The sequence below is a fragment of the Callionymus lyra genome, chromosome 14 (assembly GCF_982586985.1).
Source record: "Callionymus lyra chromosome 14, fCalLyr1.hap1.1, whole genome shotgun sequence".
Taxonomy (NCBI): Eukaryota; Metazoa; Chordata; class Actinopteri; order Syngnathiformes; family Callionymidae; genus Callionymus; species Callionymus lyra.
The window spans coordinates 5,051,296-5,073,425 of NC_141831.1; the positions used below are offsets into that span (position 1 = coordinate 5,051,296).

Below are 22,130 nucleotides of genomic sequence, written 5' to 3' on the forward strand. Positions count from 1 at the left end.
CGTAGCGACGCTTTAAAGTGCGTTAAAGTGTTTTTCCAAACCATTTCAAAGTCGTCGTTCGAACATGGAGACTTTGGAAAAGTTCAGCTCTTCCCACGAGTGGTTTCGCTGCGTTTATACGACATAATCAACAAGTTATCGTTGATATTGTGGGTTAGCTTAGCATCGCTGCTGCTCAACAGTGGAGCGTCGCTTCATCCTCAGGTAACAGGCCTTCTCTGAGCAGCACTTGTGTTTAAACACGTCACACTCACTCCCAGTGAGCAACACCTTGTGTTTAAACACGTCACACTCACTCCCAGTGACTTCTGCAGATTTGTTTGACAGCAAACAAGCAACATGTCCATCCTGGGCTTGAAGAAGAAGCAGCCGAAGACTTTTAAAGTCAAAGTGATCACCATGGATGCAGAAGTGGAGTTCAGTTGTGAGGTACATCTTCAGTCGAAAATATACAACTTCATGTATTTATTTCATATTCCCACAATAAAATAATCAAGTCGCTGATTCTATATCGTTTAAGGGGTTCAGTGATTGATAAAATAAAAACTAAATAAAAATAAATAAGATTATTCGTCTGATAACAATGGGTGTTAATATCTATATTCAACAGCCCCTGCTTCTTTTTTTCTTTTTTTTTAAACATTTTTGTCTTGCAAATCATATTTTACGTGTTACTATAGTTTAACAACAATATGTGCGTTTAAAATAAAATAAAAGTTTTTTCATTATTTACAATTAAGATGCACCTTTTCATTTTTTGGTTGCAATTAAACTTATGGTCACTTGATGGTATCATTTATTACATCCTCAAAAGCTAAAGCAACATTGAAGTACTGCAGAATCCTGGCAGTGACTGAGGACAAGAGGATACAGTGACTCCAGCAGCTTTTAAAGCTGATGTTTGTGCATATACATGTTACTACACTATCACAACACCAGAGTCAAGTACTCCACAGTACTACACATATATCCTTGTTACTACACTATCACAACACCAGAGTCAAGTACTCAACAATACTACTCATATATACTAGTTACTACAGTATCACAACACCAGAGTCAAGTACTGGACAATACTACACATATATCCTTGTTACTACACTATCACAACACCAGAGTCAAGTACTCAACAATACTACTCATATATACTAGTTACTACAGTATCACAACACCAGAGTCAAGTACTGGACAATACTACACATATATCCTTGTTACTACACTATCACAACACCAGAGTCAAGTACTCAACAATACTACTCATATATACTAGTTACTACAGTATCACAACACCAGAGTCAAGTACTGGACAATACTACACATATATCCTTGTTACTACACTATCACAACACCAGAGTCAAGTACTGGACAATACTACACATATATCCTTGTTACTACACTATCACAACACCAGAGTCAAGTACTGGACAATACTACACATATATCCTTGTTACTACACTATCACAACACCAGAGTCAAGTACTGGACAATACTACACATATATACTTGTTACTTCACTATCACAACACCAGAGTCAAGTACTGGACAATACTACACATATATCCTTGTTACTACACTATCACAACACCAGAGTCAAGTACTGGACAATACTACACATATATACTTGTTACTACACTATCACAACACCAGAGTCAAGTACTGGACAATACTACACATATATCCTTGTTACTACACTATCACAACACCAGAGTCAAGTACTCAACAATACTACTCATATATACTAGTTACTACAGTATCAAAAGAATGACTTAGATTTATTAATGTAACCCGTTGATTAAAATAAGACTTCATTTAAGTACCTCTTTAAAAAAATTAGATCTCAGGAACTGCATTGAAACAGTCGTAAGAATTGAATAAAGACCAATATTTAAATCACACGATCAAATTTAACACAAGTTATTGACTTATAGTAATAATTAATTCCTAAATCTCATCAATGTGCGATGAATAGAGGATTTTTTAATGTTTCCTCCGTTTGAAATCTAAGGTGTTGTCTCTGCACAGGTCAAGTGGAAAGGGAAAGACCTGTTCGACCTGGTGTGCCGGACCGTGGGTCTGAGGGAGACCTGGTTCTTCGGACTTCGCTACACAGTGAAAGACACGTACGCTTGGCTGAAGCAAGAGAAACGAGTACGATCTTTGAGTTCGTCATTGAATGTTGGGATACAAGAGTCCAGCTAATGGTTTCTTCATCTTTTTAAACCAGGTTTTGGATCAGGAGGTCCCCAAAGACTCCCCGATAACATTTCACTTCCTCGCGAAATTCTTTCCGGAAAAAGTAGAAGAAGAACTGGTTCAAGAAATAACTCAGCACCTCTTTTTCTTACAGGTGATTTTTTTTTTTTTAATTTCCAAAAGACTCTTTATCTGTTCGGTGTTCTGTCAACTCGTTGAATTTATTCACTTTCTCTGCTATTCAGGTGAAAAAACAGATATTAGACGAAGAGATCTTCTGCTCCCCGGAAGCTTCCGTTCTGTTGGCGTCGTATGCAGTTCAAGCGAAGGTGAGGTTTCTATTAAAAGAACGTATTAGGTTCTGTTTTTTTAACTCAAGATCTCTCTCTCTCTGATTTCCACTACAGTACGGAGATTACGATCCAAACTTTCATAAACCAGGGTTCCTGGGACAAGATGAACTCCTGCCAAAAACGGTGAGTACTTCTGCGGAACGTGAGGCTCGAACAAGAACACGCTCGAGTAAACATTGTGATGCGATAATTACAATAACACAACTGTCTAAACGATACACGAGAGGAAGCTGCTCTTCAGCAGCTGCCAAGTTTGTCTCTTTCATAGAAAAACAAAGATGTTATTCCTGCACAAACAGAATATCATTCATTCATCACAACACCAGAGTCAAGTACTGGACAATACTACACATATATACTTGTTACTACACTATCACAACACCAGAGTCAAGTACTCGACAATACTACATCAATACCTGTTACTACAGTATCAATGGTATTATTGTTCCTGCATCGTGATACGTATCAACATATTCTTGACAACACACACTCCTAGACACACACACATTTAACTTGTTGGATTCACAAACTAGTATCAAAAATACACTTGAATGATCTAAATACACTATATTTGAAAGGTTTCTTTAAGTCGATTGGATTGGATTGAGATTTCTCAGTCGACTCTTCATGTACTCATACATGATGCATCCTCAGTTCTGAAGTCCTGTCACTCCCTGTGACCTTTGAACTCCAGTAACCCCGGGCGTCACGTCTCCCCTCAGGTGCTGATGCAGTACCAGATGACAGCCGACATGTGGGAGGAGAAGATCACGGCCTGGTACGCCGAGCACAGAGGCATCGCCAGGTATAAGCAGTGAGACACGTCGAGGCCAGACGTGGAGATGTTAACTTGAGGTGTGCCTTCAGAGACGAGGCCGAGATGGAGTATCTGAAGATCGCTCAGGACCTGGAGATGTACGGCGTCAGTTACTTCGCCATCACGGTGAGTGTGTTCGGTTCAACTGTAGTAGATCAGATCCTTCATGACGGTTGAATCTAACATTTTGAACTAGAAACTTTATTTTTAAACGTTGTTGTTTTTATTTCATTGTTTTTATTGAATGATTAAAATTAATTATTTCTAAATTGAAGGTTAAATTAGTTTTTATTGAATGATTAAAATTAATTTTTTCTAAATTGAAGGTTGAATTAGTTTTTATTGAATAATTAAATTTATTAATTTCTAAATTGACGGTTTAATTAGTTTTTATTGAATAATTAAAATTAATCATTTCTAAATTGAAGGTTACAATAGTTTTTATTGAATAATTAAAATGAATAATTTCTAAATTGAAGGTTAAATTGGTTTTTATTGAATAATTAAATTTAATCATTTCTAAATTGAAGGTTAAATTAGTTTTTATTGAATAATTAAATGTAATTATTTCTAAATTGAAGGTTAAATTAGTTTTTTATTCAATAATTAAATTTAATCATTTTTAAATTGAATGTTAAATTATTTTTAATTGAGTAATTAAATTCAATCATTTCTTAATTGAAGGTTAAATTAGTTTTTATTGAATAATTAAATTGAATCATTTCTAAATTGAAGGTTTAATTAGTTTTTATTGAATAATTAAAATTAATAATTTCTAAATTGAAGGTTAAATTAGTTTTTATTGAATAATTAAATTGAATCATTTCTAAATTGAAGGTTTAATTAGTTTTTATTGAATGATTAAAATTAATCATTTCTAAATTGAAGGTTAAATAATTTTTTATTGAATAATTAAAATTAATCATTTCTAAATTGAAGATTAAATTATTTTTTATTGAATAATTAAAATTAATCATTTCTAAATTGAAGGTTTAATTAGTTTTTATTGAATAATTAAAATTAATAATTTCTAAATTGAAGGTTAAATTGGTTTTTATTGAATGATTAAAATTAATCATTTCTAAATTGAAGGTTAAATAATTTTTTATTGAATAATTAAAATTAATCATTTCTAAATTGAAGATTAAATTATTTTTTATTGAATAATTAAAATTAATCATTTCTAAATTGAAGGTTTAATTAGTTTTTATTGAATAATTAAATGTAATAATTTATAAATTGAAAGTTAAATTAGTTTTATTGAATAATTAAATTTAATAATTTATAAATTGAAGGTTAAATTAGTTTTTATTGAATAATTAAATTTAGTCATTTCTAAATTGAAGGTTAAATTAGTTATTATTGAATAATTAAATTTAATCATTTCTAAATTGAAGGTTAAATGAGTTTTTATTGAATAATTAAATGTAATCATTTCTAAATTGAAAGTTAAATTATGTTTTATTGAATAATTAAATGTAATCATTTCTAAATTGAAGGTTAAATTAGTTTTTTATTCAATAATTAAATTTAATCATTTTTAAATTGAATGTTAAATTATTTTTAATTGAGTTATTAAATTCAATCATTTCTTAACTGAAGGTTAAATTAGTTTTTATTGAATAATTCAATTTAATAATTTCTAAATTGATAATAAATAATTTATAATCATTTAATTTAAATAGTAAAATAAACTGAAAAATGTTGTTATAATTGTGCCATGTGAAAGGCTACAGAATAAAACTTATTGAATTAATTAATAAAAAAAATATATATATTTTAAAAACTTAAATTATTAGAAAAAAAGCCACCTTTTAATATACTGTAGAAATAATTAAATTAAATTATTACAAAATAACCTCAAACATTTCAATAAAATATTCAAAGTTTCCGCATTTGAATGAATGTTCAATTCATTCAATATCCTGATGATATCCTTTCACACACGAGTCAGAAGTTCCTCAATCAAACCTCTGTCTCTGACAGCAAAACAAGAGGGACACGGACCTCCTGCTGGGAGTGGACGCTCAGGGTCTTCACATCTACAGCCCCAACAGCAAACTGAACCCCAACAAGTCCTTTCCCTGGAGCGACATCAGGAACATTTCCTACAGCGAGAAGGAGGTAAACGTCTCCGCTCGCGTCAACACAAGAAGTCCACTGAAACTCTCTCTCCCGCAGTTCACCATCAAACCTCTGGACAAGAAGAAGGACGTCTTCAAGTTCTACTCGTCACAGCTGCGCGTCAACAAGCTGGTGAGTTGATTGATTTGTGGACGGTGCTTCTTCGTTTATCACACGGCTCTGAAAACCCCGACAATAAACTGAATCCACAGAGTAGTGAGTAAGTAAAAAGGTAAAGGTTATTTCTAAAGTGCCTTTCTAGACCCGGGTCACAAAGAACTTCAACAATCAAGAACAATACACAGTTAAAACTATAAAAGATCAAGACACATGAGACTTTAAAACTTGTTTGAATAAACACATTTTATTTGAACTTTCAAGCGTAACATTGCATACGTGTCTCTCTCAACAACCCTCTCAGTAACGGTGAGCTGAACGGCTCCTGTGATGCTTGGCCGCCCAGTCTACTCATCAAAAACCGTCCATCACTTTTGACTTTTTTGGATTTGAATACAGTATCGACTAATACGTGTGCGGAACGTGATCCGTGACGAGACGAGGGAACCCCGTGTTTACAAAAAGACAGGACTTGTTTGCACATCTTTTTGTTGACTTTGTGTCTGCAGATCTTGCAGTTGTGTATCGGTAATCACGACCTGTTCATGAGGAGGAGGAAGGTGGACTCCATCGAGGTGCAGCAGATGAAAGCTCAGGCCAAAGAAGAGAAAGCCCGAAAAAAGGTGATGTCAGGAGACGAGTGATGTAAACATATTAACCACAGATTGTAAAAATAAAAAATAAATGTCTTAAAATGCATTAAATCCATGAATCTAAAGCTACAAATACGGCTTTAATGCGCATTAAAATGTCTTTAATAATATTTTTAAATGCAAAAATGTGAATACATAATTAAAAATATGAATATTATGTTGGTTTCAAATCTCCAAATATTTTGTAACGTTAAAAGAAAATAACCGATTGACGTGCAGTATCATAGTGGGACCATGTTTTTAAATGTTGGTTAATAAGGGAATAATATTTCAATTAAAATGGTATAAAACTGACTTTGAATTGAACTAGAGCTGTAGGAAGCCTGTGAACGTATATTAAGGCTGAACGATTATTAATTTCTGTTTTAATAGCAATTATTTTCCGAAATATTGCGATTATTTATGCGATTATTTTGTCAAAGTCCTTTTTTTTAATGTATTTTTTAAAATCGAATACAATAAATGATTAACTTTACATTCAAATGTATTTCTCTTTGATTCTCAAGATAAAGTTATGAAGTAACTTTTATGATAACGGCAAATTAAGCAAACCTTAAAATAAAGATGGTTTATTTATTTACTGTAATTACACTTGTAAGATATAACATATTCACTGCAAACACTGAAAAGCAGTGTTAAAATGTGATAAAAGTGTGAAACATTTATATTTATGAGTCAATAATGAATCAAACAAACTTTAGAGTAAAGAAAAGTGAAAACACTAGTAAGTAAGTAATTCTTATTTGTATAGCGCTTTTCTAGACCACTAGTCAGTCATACTTCTTTTTCTTTCCGCATATTTTTGTCTCTTGTGTATTTAAGTGTATTTCCTGTCATACGCAATGATGTGTGATGTGATAAGGTTATTTTGATGAGCACACACACACACACACACACACACACACACACACACACACACACACACTGCGATTTAATAATCACATTTTTGAATGTCTCAGATGCCATTAATCGTTGAGTCCTAACGTACATCATCTGAAAACCTGTGATTTCCCCTCATGTGTTCTAGATGGAGCGTCAGATCCTGGCCCGGGAGAAGCAGATGAGGGAGGAGGCCGAACGTGCGAAGGAGGAAATGGAACGAAGACTTTTCCAGCTCCAGGATGAAGCACGACTGGCCAACGAGGCGCTGGTGAGCGAGACATCGGTCATATTCAATGAATGATTAACTTAATTTCGATTCAAAGAAACGTCAGAGAATGGTTCCAGTTTCTCCGACTCTTTTCCTGTCGATACTTATTCTAATCGTGACGGATTCTCCCGTGACCTCGATCACTCGCGCTCGCCACTGCCGCGTCTTCGTTTGACGGCGTCAATACGCCGATGCTTGTCGTCCAGCTCAGGGACGCGTCGCAGTCTCGCCTACAGTTCATACTAAACTCTGCAGCCAGAATTCTGAGTCGCTCTAGTAGAAGAACTCACATTTCTCCTTCAAACTCTTCACTGGCTGCCAGTTTCTTTCAGGATCATTTTAAAATTCTGGTTCTTACTTTCAGATCTATTCATGGTCAGACCTTCCATCAGTGATCTGATCCAGACTTACACCCCAGCTCGGGCTCTGAGGTCTGTGGATCAGAATCTACTGATGGTTCCTGAACTTCAGGACCAGAGGAGAGAAATCCTTCCAGACTGTTGCTGTTGTTGTCCTTGATTCTCTGAGACAAATGTGTTTGTCTCGGTGTTATCTTGATTTTTTTAAGTATATATTTTATTGAATATTGTTTTGATTGTTTAAGCGCTTTGTGACCCTGGTCTGGAAAAGTGCTCTAGAAATATGAATTACTTACTTACTTACTTACTTGTCCACCATTTTGTTTTTGCTTTGACACACCAGATTGATCTGTGCTGTGTCTCAAATCGCATACTTCTCTTAGTATACTAGAAGTTAGTATGCATCAGTTTAGTGTACATACTAACTAGTAACTAATCCTCCACAGATAGTATGTCTCAAACATACTTCTCTTAGTATACTAGAAGTTAGTATCATCAGGATAGTGTACATACTAACTAGTAACTAATCCTCCACAGATAGTATGTCTCAAACATACTTCTCTTAGTATACTAGAAGTTAGTATCATCAGTTTAGTGTACATACTAACTAGTAACTAATCCTCCACAGATAGTATGTCTCAAACATACTTCTCTTAGTATACTAGAAGTTAGTATGCATCAGTTTAGTGTACATACTAACTAGTAACTAATCCTCCACAGATAGTATGTCTCAAACATACTTCTCTTAGTATACTAGAAGTTAGTATGCATCAGTTTAGTGTACATACTAACTAGTAACTAATCCTCCACAGATAGTATGTCTCAAACATACTTCTCTTAGTATACTAGAAGTTAGTATGCATCAGTTTAGTGTACATACTAACTAGTAACTAATCCTCCACAGATAGTATGTCTCAAACATACTTCTCTTAGTATACTAGAAGTTAGTATCATCAGGATAGTGTACATACTAACTAGTAACTAATCCTCCACAGATAGTATGTCTCAAACATACTTCTCTTAGTATACTAGAAGTTAGTATGCATCAGTTTAGTGTACATACTAACTAGTAACTAATCCTCCACAGATAGTATGTCTCAAACATACTTCTCTTAGTATACTAGAAGTTAGTATCATCAGGATAGTGTACATACTAACTAGTAACTAATCCTCCACAGATAGTATGTCTCAAACATACTTCTCTTAGTATACTAGAAGTTAGTATGCATCAGTTTAGTGTACATACTAACTAGTAACTAATCCTCCACAGATAGTATGTCTCAAACATACTTCTCTTAGTATACTAGAAGTTAGTATGCATCAGGATAGTGTACATACTAACTAGTAACTAATTCTCCACAGATAGTATGTCTCAAACATACTTCTCTTAGTATACTAGAAGTTAGTATGCATCAGTTTAGTGTACATACTAACTAGTAACTAATCCTCCACAGATAGTATGTCTCAAACATACTTCTCTTAGTATACTAGAAGTTAGTATCATCAGGATAGTGTACATACTAACTAGTAACTAATCCTCCATAGATAGTATGTCTCAAACATACTTCTCTTAGTATACTAGAAGTTAGTATCATCAGGATAGTGTACATACTAACTAGTAACTAATCCTCCACAGATAGTATGTCTCAAATCAAACTCTGCTGCTACAACAGGAAATGACGCGACAGCTTCTTCTTCTACTACTATTTAACGATGATTTCAACCAGCTGTAGGAACACTATCGCCACCTGCTGGCAGCACGTTTTGCAAGTTTGGAAAAAGAATTAAAGAAAAAATATGAGAAGAGAAATATTGGCGAGATATTTACGCTGGTATCAGCAGCGAAGACGTGTCATCCTTCTACTGCTGCTGAAAATGCACCTGTAAGTATATGAATATACTGTATATGGATATAAATATATATATATATATATATATGACGTTACTTCCGTTTAAAAAGTGACTTAAGATGGAGCCGTTTAGTGTAGAAAGTGTCCATCGATCCATCCTCAGTTTTGTGGGCGTTTTAGTGACAATTTAGTGTGTATGGAGCACTAAAGTTCGCATACTAAGAATTGAGACGTGCACTAAAAATACTAACTTTGAGTACGCTAGTATGCGATTTGAGACACAGCACTGGAGTTTTAGCTCCTGACCTTTGACCTTTGCTCCTCGCTTGCTTCTCGCCGACATCTGGAGGAAAGCTCATTTGTTTCAAGCTTTTAAAGATGGTGTCGAGGACATCAGCGCGACTGTTGTTCCTTCATCTCCTGACGATCCGCAGCCAAGGATACGAAACGAAGACCTTCTTTCCTCTGCAGCTGCGCTCGGAGGAGACGGCCGACCTGCTGGCGGAGAAAGCCCAGATTGCAGAGGAGGAGGCCAAGCTGTTGGCCCATAAGGCGGCGGACGCCGAGCAGGAGAGGCAGAGGTTAGAGGTCACCGCCATGAAGACGAAGGAGGAGAAAAGGCTGATGGAGCAGAAGATGAGGGAAGCCGAGCAGCTGGCCGTGAAGCTGGTGGAGCAGTCGGAGCGGAGGTTTGAGCTTCTCCTTCCAACACTGGTTTTTATTCGTTACATCGAGACGCACACGTCCATGATGATCAAACACAGTCAGTTTACTTGAAACATCGAGCCGCTCTTTGACCTCAAACGAGAAAGAATAAATAAAGTTAAAATGTAAAACTGACGGTAATTAGTGGCTTAATTATCATTTATTATTACTTTAACTGTGTTTATCATTTGTATTTTTGTTTCTGTCTAGTTTATCTTTTATGATTCATATTGAGGACATTTGAGTGGAATGAATATAAAATTAAGTAATACACTATTATGAAGTATTTTCAGCTCAAACTCCTCTACTTTATGTCAAAAAAACTTCTGCGTCTCAGACACAGCCTGCTGTTTGACAGTCAGTGAGTCGTGAGTCACATTATGTAGAACAAAAGTAATAATGGAAAAATATGATTGGTTGTAAAATGACAACATGGAAGGTCATTAGAGGTCTGCACTCCCTGAGTGTTTTCCTAGTTTTCTCATGTCATGATTGTGCAAATTGACATTTCGGGAGAATATTTATAGCAATTTATGATCGTTTTGTTGCAAACTTAAATATGAACTAATCTTTAATATCTATAAAATGACGTCACAAATGAACACGTTTCCTAAACTAGTATCAATTCTGGTGTCATGTAGTGAATGTTCTCCAAGACGCAGTAACTTCTCATCATGACCATGTTTTACACTTTATTACTTTATAAAGTTGCTCTGAAATCTGGACGAACGAGAGGTTACGAGAGTCCATTATGACGTAATAATAGCTTCACTTCTCCTCCAGTCAGCTTTGTTAATACAACGAGTCCCTTGGAGGTGGAGACTTCCGGGATTGATGACGCATGGAGACAAACCTTCACACTTGACCAATCACAGCACAGTGGGCGTGGTTATGGTCAACAAGATTTCATCTCCAGAAAGTGTTTTCAGGAGCTTAAGATCATTTTCTAATGTTAATATTTCAATGAAAACACTGATGATACAATAGAGTCACACATCACAACAACAACACACACACTGATGATACAATAGAGTCACACATCACAACAACACACGTACACACTGATGATACAATAGAGTCACACATCACAAAAACACACACTGATGATACAATAGAGTCACACATCACAACAACACGCACGCACTGATGATACAATAGAGTCACACAACACACACACACACTGATGATACAATAGAGTCACACACACACACACACACTGATGATACAATAGAGTCACACAACACACACACACTGATGATACAATAGAGTCACACAACACACGCACACTGATGATACAATAGAGTCACACAACACACACACACACTGATGATACAATAGAGTCACACAACACACACACACTGATGATACAATAGAGTCACACAACACACACACTGATGATACAATAGAGTCACACAACACTCACACACTGATGATACAATAGAGTCACATACACACACACACACTGATGATACAATAGAGTCACACATCACAACAACACACACACACTGATGATACAATAGAGTCACACATCACAACAACACACACACACACTGATGATACAATAGAGTCTCACACACACACTGATGATACAATAGAGTCACGCACGCACGCACACACACACACACACTGATGATACAATAGAGTCACACACACACACACTGATGATACAATAGAGTCACACACACAAACACACACTGATGATACAATAGAGTCACACACACACACACTGATGATACAATCGAGTCACACACACACACACTGATGATACAATAGTCACACAACACACACACACTGATGATACAATAGAGTCACACACAAACACACACACACACACTGATGATACAATAGTCACACAACACACACACACTGATGATACAATAGAGTCACACACAAACACACACACACACTGATGATACAATAGTCACACAACACACACACACTGATGATACAATAGAGTCGCACACACACACACACACACACACACTTCTGTTACACTTTAAAGATGAAGCTCATTTTATAAACTTATTATTTGATGCTGCAGATGTCGAGCTTCATCTTTGGTTTCCCTGGAGGGACAGAATAATGTTTATGGATGTTTGTTTTATCCTCGGTCTCGGAGCCAAAACTCTGTAAATACTCTTTGATGTGCAACATTAGTGGAACTCCTTAAATCCCGACTCACTCTCTGAAGACAAGACTATGAATAGTTTCCCCAAAAGTGGCTGAAGTTCTATTTGTATCCCGAGTTTGTTTATCTGGGGTTGGAGCCTTGAATCTCCGGTGACTCGTCCTCAGGCTGAAGGAAGCCGACCACCTGAAGCAGGACCTGACCGAGGCCAAGGACGCCGAGCGCCGAGCCAAGCAGAAGCTGCTGGAGATCACCAAGACCACCTACCCCGTGAGTGAACACCCATCACTCATCCTTCATTGAGCTCATGGCTACATGATTCACCTCAGGACAGTCTCATCTTCGTTCTCTGTGTTCCAGCTCATCGCCGCCTATTCGGCCCCCCCCGCCCCCCCGCCGGCCCCCGAGGCGCCGGACCTGGCCTATGAATCGGCGTCGATGCGCCTCGACTTCAAGGACTCTGATATGAAACGACTGTCGATGGAGATCGAGAGAGAGAGGTGAGCTTTAAAGTCACCAGCTGAAGTAGTATCATGGAAAGAATCTCACAGGATTCTTTTTACTAATTGAAACATGTTTTTTAAAATCGTTTCATTGGTTTTTGTGAATAATTAAACTCAATAACTTTTAATACTGAAAAGGTTGAATTTGTTTCTATTGAATAATTTGTAAATTGACTTTTTGAAAGTAATTTAATTAAAAAATGTTCTCGTAGAATCTGATATTATAATTCCAATGATTGAAAAATACATTTTCTAAATTCAATATTTTTTAATCGAAAGTATTTTGAACTAAACATAAAAGTGTTGGTATAATAGAGTCACCAGACAATACTAAGGGAGTACTGAGCTCTCTGCCAATAGAACAACATGTCATGTGATCTATTGGCCGTAAAATAATTTGATGCTTTAAAAAATGTTTCCATAAGGAATTCAAAGTTACTCATTTCTTTCAAAAGTAACTCAGTTACTTTAAGTTACTCCTTACGTTCCAAAGTTACTTGGTTACTTTAAGTTACTTGTAACTTTCCAAAATAATTGAGTTACTTTTAGTTAATAGTTACTTTCCAAAGTAACTCAGTTACTATAAGTTACTTGTTACTTTCAGTATTAATGTAGGTACTTTAAGTTACTTATTACTTTTAAAAGTAACTCAGTAACTCAGTTACTTTTAAGAGTAACTCACTCAGTTACTTTTAAAAGTAACCTAGTTACTTTAAGTAGACTCGTTACTTGTATAAGTAATGTAGTAACTTTAAGTTACTTGTTACCTTTAGAAGTAACACAGTTACTTTAAGTTACTTGTTACTTTCAAAAGTAATTTAGTTACTTGTTACTTTCAAGAGTAATTTAAGTACTTTAAGTTACTTGTTACTTTCCAAAGTAATTTAGCTACTTTACGTTATCTGTTACTTTCAAAAGTAATTTAAGTACTTTAAGTTACTTGTTACTTTCAAAAGTAATTTAGTTACTTTACGTTATCTGTTACTTTCAAAAGTAATTTAAGTACTTTAAGATGCTTGTTACTTTTAAAAGTAACTCAGTTACTTTTAAAGTAAGTAAACTCATTACTTGCATAGGTAATTTAGTTACTTGTTACTTTCAAAAGAAATTGAGTTACTTTCAAAAGTAATTTAGTTACTTTCAAAAGTAATTTAGTTACTTTAAGTGATCCGTTACTTTCAAAAGTAATTTAGTTACTTTAAGTGATCCGTTACTTTCAAAAGTAATTTAGGTACTTTAAGTTACTTGTTACTTTCAAAAGTAATTTAGTTACTTTCAAAAGTAATTTAGTTACTTTAAGTGATCCGTTACTTTCAAAAGTAATTTAGTTACTTTAAGTGATCTGTTACTTTCAAAAGTAATTTAGGTACTTTGAGTTACTTGTTACTTTCAAACGTAATTCAGGTACTTTAAGTTACTTGTTACTTTCAAACGTAATTTAGTTACTTTAAGTTACTTGTTACTTTCAAAAGTAATTTAGTTACTTTCAAAAGTAATTTAGATACTTTCAAAAGTAATTTAGTTACTTTAAGTGATTCGTTACTTTCAAAAGTAATTTAGTTACTTTAAGTGATCTGTTACTTTCAAAGGTAATTTAGGTACTTTAAGTTACTTGTTACTTTCAAATGTAATTTAGTTACTTTAAGTTACTTGTTACTTTCAAAAGTAATTTAGTTACTTTAAGTGATCCGTTACTTTCAAAAGTAATTTAGTTACTTTCAAAAGTAATTTAGTTACTTTAAGTGATCCGTTACTTTCAAAAGTAATTTAGTTACTTTAAGTGATCTGTTACTTTCAAAAGTAATTTAGGTACTTTAAGTTACTTGTTACTTTCAAAAGTAATTTAGTTACTTTCAAAAGTAATTTAGATACTTTCAAAAGTAATTTAGTTACTTTAAGTGATTCGTTACTTTCAAAAGTAATTTAGTTACTTTAAGTGATCTGTTACTTTCAAAGGTAATTTAGGTACTTTAAGTTACTTGTTACTTTCAAATGTAATTTAGTTACTTTAAGTTACTTGTTACTTTCAAAAGTAATTTAGTTACTTTAAGTGATCCGTTACTTTCAAAAGTAATTTAGTTACTTTAAGTGATCCGTTACTTTCAAAAGTAATTTAGTTACTTTAAGTGATCCGTTACTTTCAAAAGTAATTTAGTTACTTTCAAAAGTAATTTAGTTACTTTAAGTGATCCGTTACTTTCAAAAGTAATTTAGTTACTTTAAGTGATCTGTTACTTTCAAAAGTAATTTAGGTACTTTAAGTTACTTGTTACTTTCAAACGTAATTTAGTTACTTTAAGTTACTTGTTACTTTCAAAAGTAATTTAGTTACTTTCAAAAGTAATTTAGTTACTTTCAAAAGTAATTTAGTTACTTTAAGTGATCCGTTACTTTCAAAAGTAATTTAGTTACTTTAAGTGATCTGTTACTTTCAAAAGTAATTTAGTTACTTTCAAAAGTAATTTAGTTACTTTCAAAAGTAATTTAGTTACTTTAAGTGATCTGTTACTTTCAAAAGTAATTTAGGTACTTTAAGTTACTTGTTACTTTCAAACGTAATTTAGTTACTTTAAGTTACTTGTTACTTTCAAAAGTAATTTAGTTACTTTCAAAAGTAATTTAGTTACTTTCAAAAGTAATTTAGTTACTTTAAGTGATCCGTTACTTTCAAAAGTAATTTAGTTACTTTAAGTGATCTGTTACTTTAAAAAGTAATTTAGTTACTTTAAGTTACTTGTTACATTCAAAGTAACTAGGTAGAGAGAGTCATCAATTCAGACGAAAGCTAACAATAAGAAAATAAATGAAAAGTGCATAAATCGTCATTTTTCAATCCAGATGTTTTGATATTCAGTCGACAAGTGGATCCAGTTTATTTCCTGGAGGAACTGAAAGGAGTCACTTCTTCTCTTGATCACACAAACACACAACAACGAACTCATCGAAGCCACACCGTTAACGTGACGACTTTGAAATGACGAAGTTCTGCTCCGGCGTGTCCAGGCTGGAGTACATGGAGAAGAGCAAACACCTGCAGGACCAGCTGAAGGAGCTGAAGACGGAGATCGAGAGCCTGAAGCTGGAGGAGCAGCAGCAGCAGGCAGGAGTCTACAACCTGCACAGTGAGGCGCGAGCGTACGTGCAGGAGCCCGTCTACCTGCCGCACAGCAACGTACGTGTCTCACCTACACCTGATCTACACGTGTGTTTGTTGTGTCATCACTGCTGTGTACATTAGTTCTCAAAGTTATCCTTTCTACACGTAGAGTTTGATATTGTGATTCCAATCATTCAACAAATATAACCATTGATTATTGATATTATAATTACAATAATTCAACAATATATGTTCTAAATTCAATAATTATTTATATGTAGTCTTTTAAATGTATTATTAAAATGTTGGTTTAATAGCGACAGGCAAAACCACAGACTTATTTGTAGTTGTGATCATGTGATCAGCTGCGCCTCACATGATTGGCTGACAGTTTGATCAAGTAGCTCTTTATTTATTACTTTTTACTAATGTCTGTTGTCACCGTTATACCAACAATATAAAAAGGCCATAAATAAAACAATATCTTTAATTAAGATTTTTTTTTTTAATTATTAGTGTCATTGGATTATAAAAAATGATAATAATGCATTTTAAAAATGTCATTTAAAAAAAAAAAATTACAAAAAAAAACAAGTCAATCAAACCTTTCAATATAAAAATACTGAATTAAATTATATTAAAAAAAAACAGGCGATTCTCACCTGAGCGGATGATTCTCACCTGAGCGGACGATTCTCACCTGAGCGGACGATTCTCACCTGAGCGGATGATTCTCACCTGAGCAGATGATTCTCACCTGAGCGGGTGATTCTCACCTGAGCAGACGATTCTCACCTGAGCAGACGATTCCTCACGTGTGAGACGCCTGCTGGACACTCTGTGTAATCACTGAAACTCATTGTGTTGTTTCACGTTTATCTGCATCACTCGTGTTCAACTCTACATTCTTGCATTTATCACCATTTTTTGTCTTTTTAGTTTTCGTTTCTAAATAATAACTGAAGGTTTTTCTGAAAAAGTGAATTCAATTTAATTTCAAAAGTAATTAAGTTACTTTAAGTTAATCATTACTTTCAAAATAAACTTGGCTTCTTTAAGTAACTTGTTACTTTCAAAAGTAATGTAGTTACTTTAAGTTACTCATTACTCTCAAAATTAACTCAGTTGCTTTAAGTTACTTGTTACTTTCAGAAGTAATGTAGTTACGTTAAGTTACTCATTACTCTCAAAAGTAACTCAGTTACCTTAAGTTACTCATTACTTTCAAAAGGAACTCAGTTGCTTTAAGTAACTTGTTACTTTCAAAAGTAATGAAGTTACTTTAAGTTACTCATTACTCTCAAAAGGAACTCAGTTGCTTTAAGTAACTTGTTACTTTCAAAAGTAATGTAGTTACTTTAAGTTACTCATTACTCTCAAAAGTAACTCAGTTACTTTAAGTTACTCATTACTTTCAAAAGGAACTCAGTTGCTTAAAGTAACTTGTTACTTTCAAAAGTAATGTAGTTACTTTAAGTTACTCATTACTCTCAAAAGGAACTCGGTTGCTTTAAGTAACTTGTTACTTTCAAAAGTAATGTAGTTACTTTAAGTTACTCATTACTTTCAAAATAAACTTGGCTTCTTTAAGTAACTTGTTACTTTTAAAAGTAATGTAGTTACTTTAAGTTACTCATTACTTTCAAAATAAACTTGGCTTCTTTAAGGAACTTGTTACTTTCAAAAGTAATGTAGTTACTTTAAGTTACTCATTACTCTCAAAAGTAACTCAGTTGCTTTAAGTTACTTGTTACTTTCAGAAGTAATGTAGTTACGTTAAGTTACTCATTACTCTCAAAAGTAACTCAGTTACTTTAAGTTACTCATTACTTTCAAAAGGAACTCAGTTGCTTTAAGTAACTTGTTACTTTCAAAAGTAATGTAGTTACGTTAAGTTACTCATTACTCTCAAAAGTAACTCAGTTACTTTAAGTTACTCATTACTTTCAAAAGGAACTCAGTTGCTTTAAGTAGCTTGTTACTTTCAAAAGTAATGTAGTTACTTTAAGTTACTCATTACTCTCAAAAGGAACTCAGTTGCTTTAAGTAACTTGTTACTTTCAAAAGTAATGTAGTTACTTTAAGTTACTCATTACTCTCAAAAGTAACTCAGTTACTTTAAGTTACTCATTACTTTCAAACGGAACTCAGTTGCTTAAAGTAACTTGTTACTTTCAAAAGTAATGTAGTTACTTTAAGTTACTCATTACTTTCAAAAGGAACTCAGTTGCTTTAAGTAACTTGTTACTTTCAAAAGTAATGTAGTTACTTTAAGTTACTCATTACTCTCAAAAGGAACTCAGTTGCTTTAAGTAACTTGTTACTTTCAAAAGTAATGTAGTTACTTTAATTTACTCATTACTTTCAAAAGGAACTCAGTTGCTTTAAGTAACTTGTTACTTTCAAAAGTAATGTAGTTACTTTAATTTACTCATTACTTTCAAAAGGAACTCAGTTGCTTTAAGTAACTTGTTACTTTCAAAAGTAATGTAGTTACTCAAAGTTAATCATTACTTTCAAAAGTAACTCAGTTGCTTTAAGTTACTTGATACTTTCAGAAGTAATGTAGTTACTTTAAGTTACTCGTTACTATATAATAGTAAAATAATATTAATTTATCATGTTTAGCTTCATTTTCTAAACAAATTATGCCAAAAAGGTTCACGTGTGATGATGTCACACCAGGTTTCACCGAGGATTCAAACCTTTTCCTCTCAAGATTGACTTTTTTTCTTTTATTTTGCATCAATTTAGTTTATTTACTTTCAATTATTCAACTTGTTATATCGTGTGTTTACATGTTATATGTTTATAAAGTCATGTTTTGTATCACGGTAACAATGTAACTTAAAAAAAACAACAACATTAAATCATAACATTTAGTTCATGTTTTTCAGGTCATTCTGATCATTTAAAACCTTTAAATATTGTCGTTTTCTTTAACTCAGTAAATGAAGATCATTTCAAATGATTATTGTATTTATATCAACACTTTTTATGCTGAATTTAATAGGCGACTAATAAGAAAATATTGAATTTAGACATTTATTTTCTCAGTTATTGGGATTAAAATATCAAACTCTATGTGTAAAATAAAAAATTGTCTATATTTACAAAAATGTAATGAAAAAGGAAACCTTCAGTATGATCTGAAGACACTGATCTCCTCAACACATGGTTCTTCATCATCTGGAAGCAGACGTGAACTTGTCTCGATCCTCCTGAAGGACCTTCTGATCACTGGTGTCTCCACAGAGGAACTCGGCCTACATGTCTCAGATGGCCTACTATGAAGAAGTCTGATCCTCACCACGAGCGCCGAGTCCTTCGTCCTGAGAGCCTGGACTTCCTGGAGTCTTGAGGGTCGAGACGTTCCAGAGAGAAGACGTCGATCACATCCAGATGTTTCAGGGACAGTCGTGCCGTTTTCTCTTCCAATCGCTTCAGGTTTTTTTTTTATATGTTCTTGGAGTTTATTTTTTCTACTTTGCTTTTGCCTTTGATTTGATTTTTGCATCCGACTTCTGCCTAATTTAATGATGCGTGGTTGAAATCCCGCTGACGCTCCGGGTCCGAGGCTCCGGGTCCGATGCTCCGGGTCCGACGCTCCGGGTCCGAGGCTCCGGGTCCGACGCTCCGGGTCCGACGCTCCGGGTCCGACGCTCCGGGTCCGAGGCTCCGGGTCCGACGCTCCGGGTCCGACGCTCCGGGTCCGACGCTCCGGGTCCGACGCTCCGGGTCCGAGGCTCCGGGTCCGACGCTCCGGGTCCGACGCTCCGGGTCCGACGCTCCGGGTCCGAGGCTCCGGGTCCGACGCTCCGGGTCCGACGCTCCGGGCCCGACGCTCCGGGCCCGACGCTCCGGGTCCGAGGCTCCGGGTCCGACGCTCCGGGTCCGACGCTCCGGGTCCGACGCTCCGGGTCCGACGCTCCGGGTCCGACGCTCCGGGTCCGAGGCTCCGGGTCCGAGGCTCCGGGTCCGAGGCTCCGGGCCCGACGCTCCGGGTCCGACGCTCCGGGTCCGACGCTCCGGGTCCGAAGCTCCGGGTCCGGCGCTCCGGGTCCGACGCTCCGGGTCCGACGCTCCGGGTCCGTCGCTCCGGGTCCGACGCTCCGGGTCCGACGCTCCGGGTCCGACGCTCCTGGTCCGACCCTCCGGCTCTGGAGGTTTTTATCGACCCTGAGACACAAAATATTTCTCGTTACAACATTAAGTCGTCGAAACATTTCAGGAGCTTCGCTCCGTGTTTTTGTCTTTTTTCTGAAATGCATTAATTAAACATTTATCCCGAAAACAAATCATAACAATGTTTTTTTTTTTATTCTTAAATTTTCCACGAAATCTTAAAACATATTGAAGATGTTTTTTTTAATCATTTTGTTCTTCATTTGTATCTTCAATATGAAAAAGTAAAAAAGACATTTTTATTCACATTATTAGACAATAAACGCTCCAGTTACACTACAACGTTTTCTTATCAGTGTTTCATATTTATTTCATCAACGAACCACGTTTCAAAAGATTTATAGAATTTATTTTTGAGTTTCATTTCACGGAATGTTTGGAGCTTGAATTTAAAACCCGCACGTTACGTGTTTTTTTTTTTATTGCATTTGTAACCTCGACGCAAACGTTGTCATGACAACCTCCATGTTGCAACTACACAAGTGTTAACGTCTATAAATACATACGAGACTCTTGTCATGAACTTTTGTTTTTTCCATGTGGCTTTGAAACGTTATTAAACTTTTGTTTTCACACTGTTTTTGTTGTTTGGCCACAGTGACGTCTGTCACAGTCAGGATAGGAAATGAACTCATTTTCTGTGCTGCTTGTTCCCTTATGTGGGTCGCGGGGGGGCTGGAGTTTATCCCAGCTACTTCAGGAATGAGGCAGGGGACACCCTGGACAGGACGCCAGTCTGTCTCAGGACACACAAAGACACACAACCCTTCACACACACACACACTATACGTTCTCAATCAACCTCTGTATGTTTTTGTACTGTGGGAGGAAACCGGAGTGCCCGGAGTAGATATATTCCTTAGTCTTCCTGCCCGATGCTGACTCAAGTTCTTTGTGAGGTCAAAACAAACGCACAACTCTTCATGGCGATTTTAAATTTGCACCGACTATCTTGGTGAATCGACCGCACTCTGTAGGTCACCCTCTCCGAAATAGATTTTTAATGCACGTCCATTTTAGTACAAATACTGTTGTAGTTATTTATGAACATTTAAATAACTTTAATTTACTGAAAACTTGTCAGACTTTTCTTAAATCCCCAAAAAGTGTGTAAATGTTTTTAAGATGCATTTAATAAAATGAGCGTAATTTTGTTGTATGTGCTTAAAGTAAGTCATTAAGAGATGATCTCATTCTTACCATATTTGATAAACCAAAATATGTCCAAAGATCAACTTTTTAAAAGCTGCAGGAGTCACTGTATCCTCTCGTCCTCAGCTCTTCGCCTGGATGTCATTGTACCCGACTGCTGCCATCTAGAGGCCAGACGTTTAATGGCAACACATAAACGAACATGTCACTTCCTGTTCGCTGCCAAACTAACTTCCAAAAGATGTTATTTTTATTTGACGAAAAATGCAAAAAAAACGGATTTTCTTCCGACAGTAAAAGGAGGTTCAAGGTCGCGCACGTTCGCGGCGTGAAAGTGACGGAGGAGAGTTTTATTGATTTTCATCACTTCTAAGTGCTTCTTGTTTCCACCTCAGAGTCGCCGTCGCTGTCGCACTCGAGACTGCAGGCGCTGAAATACGGAGCATGAACCTCCTCGCGACCCCCGGGGGTTCGTCTCGTGACCCCCGGGGTCGTCTCGTGACCTTTAATTGAGGCCCGTGGCGGTTAATAAGTAGCGGCGAAGACGTTTTTCCTGCCAACTCCCCTCATTGATATTGAGAGACTCGCCTCAGCGGCGACTTCAACGGCTTGATTCAATCTAGTGTTTCCATCAGAGCCGGGGAAGAATCCAGCTGTAACACATCTCATGTTTATCCACTTCCTCCTCCCGGGATCAAGTCCTCCTGTCACTTCCTGTTTCTTCCTAATGACGTTCAAGTCTTA

The 22,130-nt window shown here is 35.6% G+C and overlaps 1 protein-coding gene across 3 annotated transcripts; it reads left to right on the forward strand.

Annotated features, from left to right (window-relative positions):
* Positions 1-73: 73 nt before the first annotated feature.
* nf2b (NF2, moesin-ezrin-radixin like (MERLIN) tumor suppressor b) lies at positions 74-19,707 on the forward strand. Of its 3 annotated transcripts, XM_087807131.1 has the most exons (17): positions 86-204; positions 315-429; positions 2,023-2,148; positions 2,225-2,347; positions 2,439-2,522; positions 2,601-2,669; positions 3,269-3,351; positions 3,414-3,489; positions 5,350-5,487; positions 5,545-5,619; positions 6,114-6,227; positions 7,285-7,407; positions 10,088-10,305; positions 12,617-12,719; positions 12,810-12,949; positions 15,956-16,124; positions 19,305-19,704. In XM_087807131.1, exons 2-17 carry the CDS (start codon positions 340-342, stop codon positions 19,350-19,352), a joined length of 1,779 nt encoding a protein of 592 aa, XP_087663257.1. In that variant the 5' UTR covers positions 86-204; positions 315-339; the 3' UTR covers positions 19,353-19,704. The 3 variants fall into 3 exon arrangements, with proteins under 3 accessions (XP_087663256.1, XP_087663257.1, XP_087663255.1); XM_087807130.1 differs by having other exon boundaries at positions 74-204; positions 328-429; positions 5,350-5,619; positions 19,305-19,707; XM_087807129.1 differs by having other exon boundaries at positions 5,350-5,619; positions 19,305-19,707.
* The last annotated feature ends 2,423 nt before the right edge of the window (positions 19,708-22,130 follow it).

Bases quoted from the DNA above. Each gene is read 5' to 3' on its own strand.
- nf2b (XM_087807130.1), top strand. From the start codon at position 340: ATGTCCATCCTGGGCTTGAAGAAGAAGCAGCCGAAGACTTTTAAAGTC. The intron at 2,348-2,438 runs GTGATTTTTTTT...TCTGCTATTCAG, and splicing joins AGCACCTCTTTTTCTTACAG to GTGAAAAAACAGATATTAGA. The intron at 2,670-3,268 runs GTGAGTACTTCT...GTCTCCCCTCAG, and splicing joins ATGAACTCCTGCCAAAAACG to GTGCTGATGCAGTACCAGAT.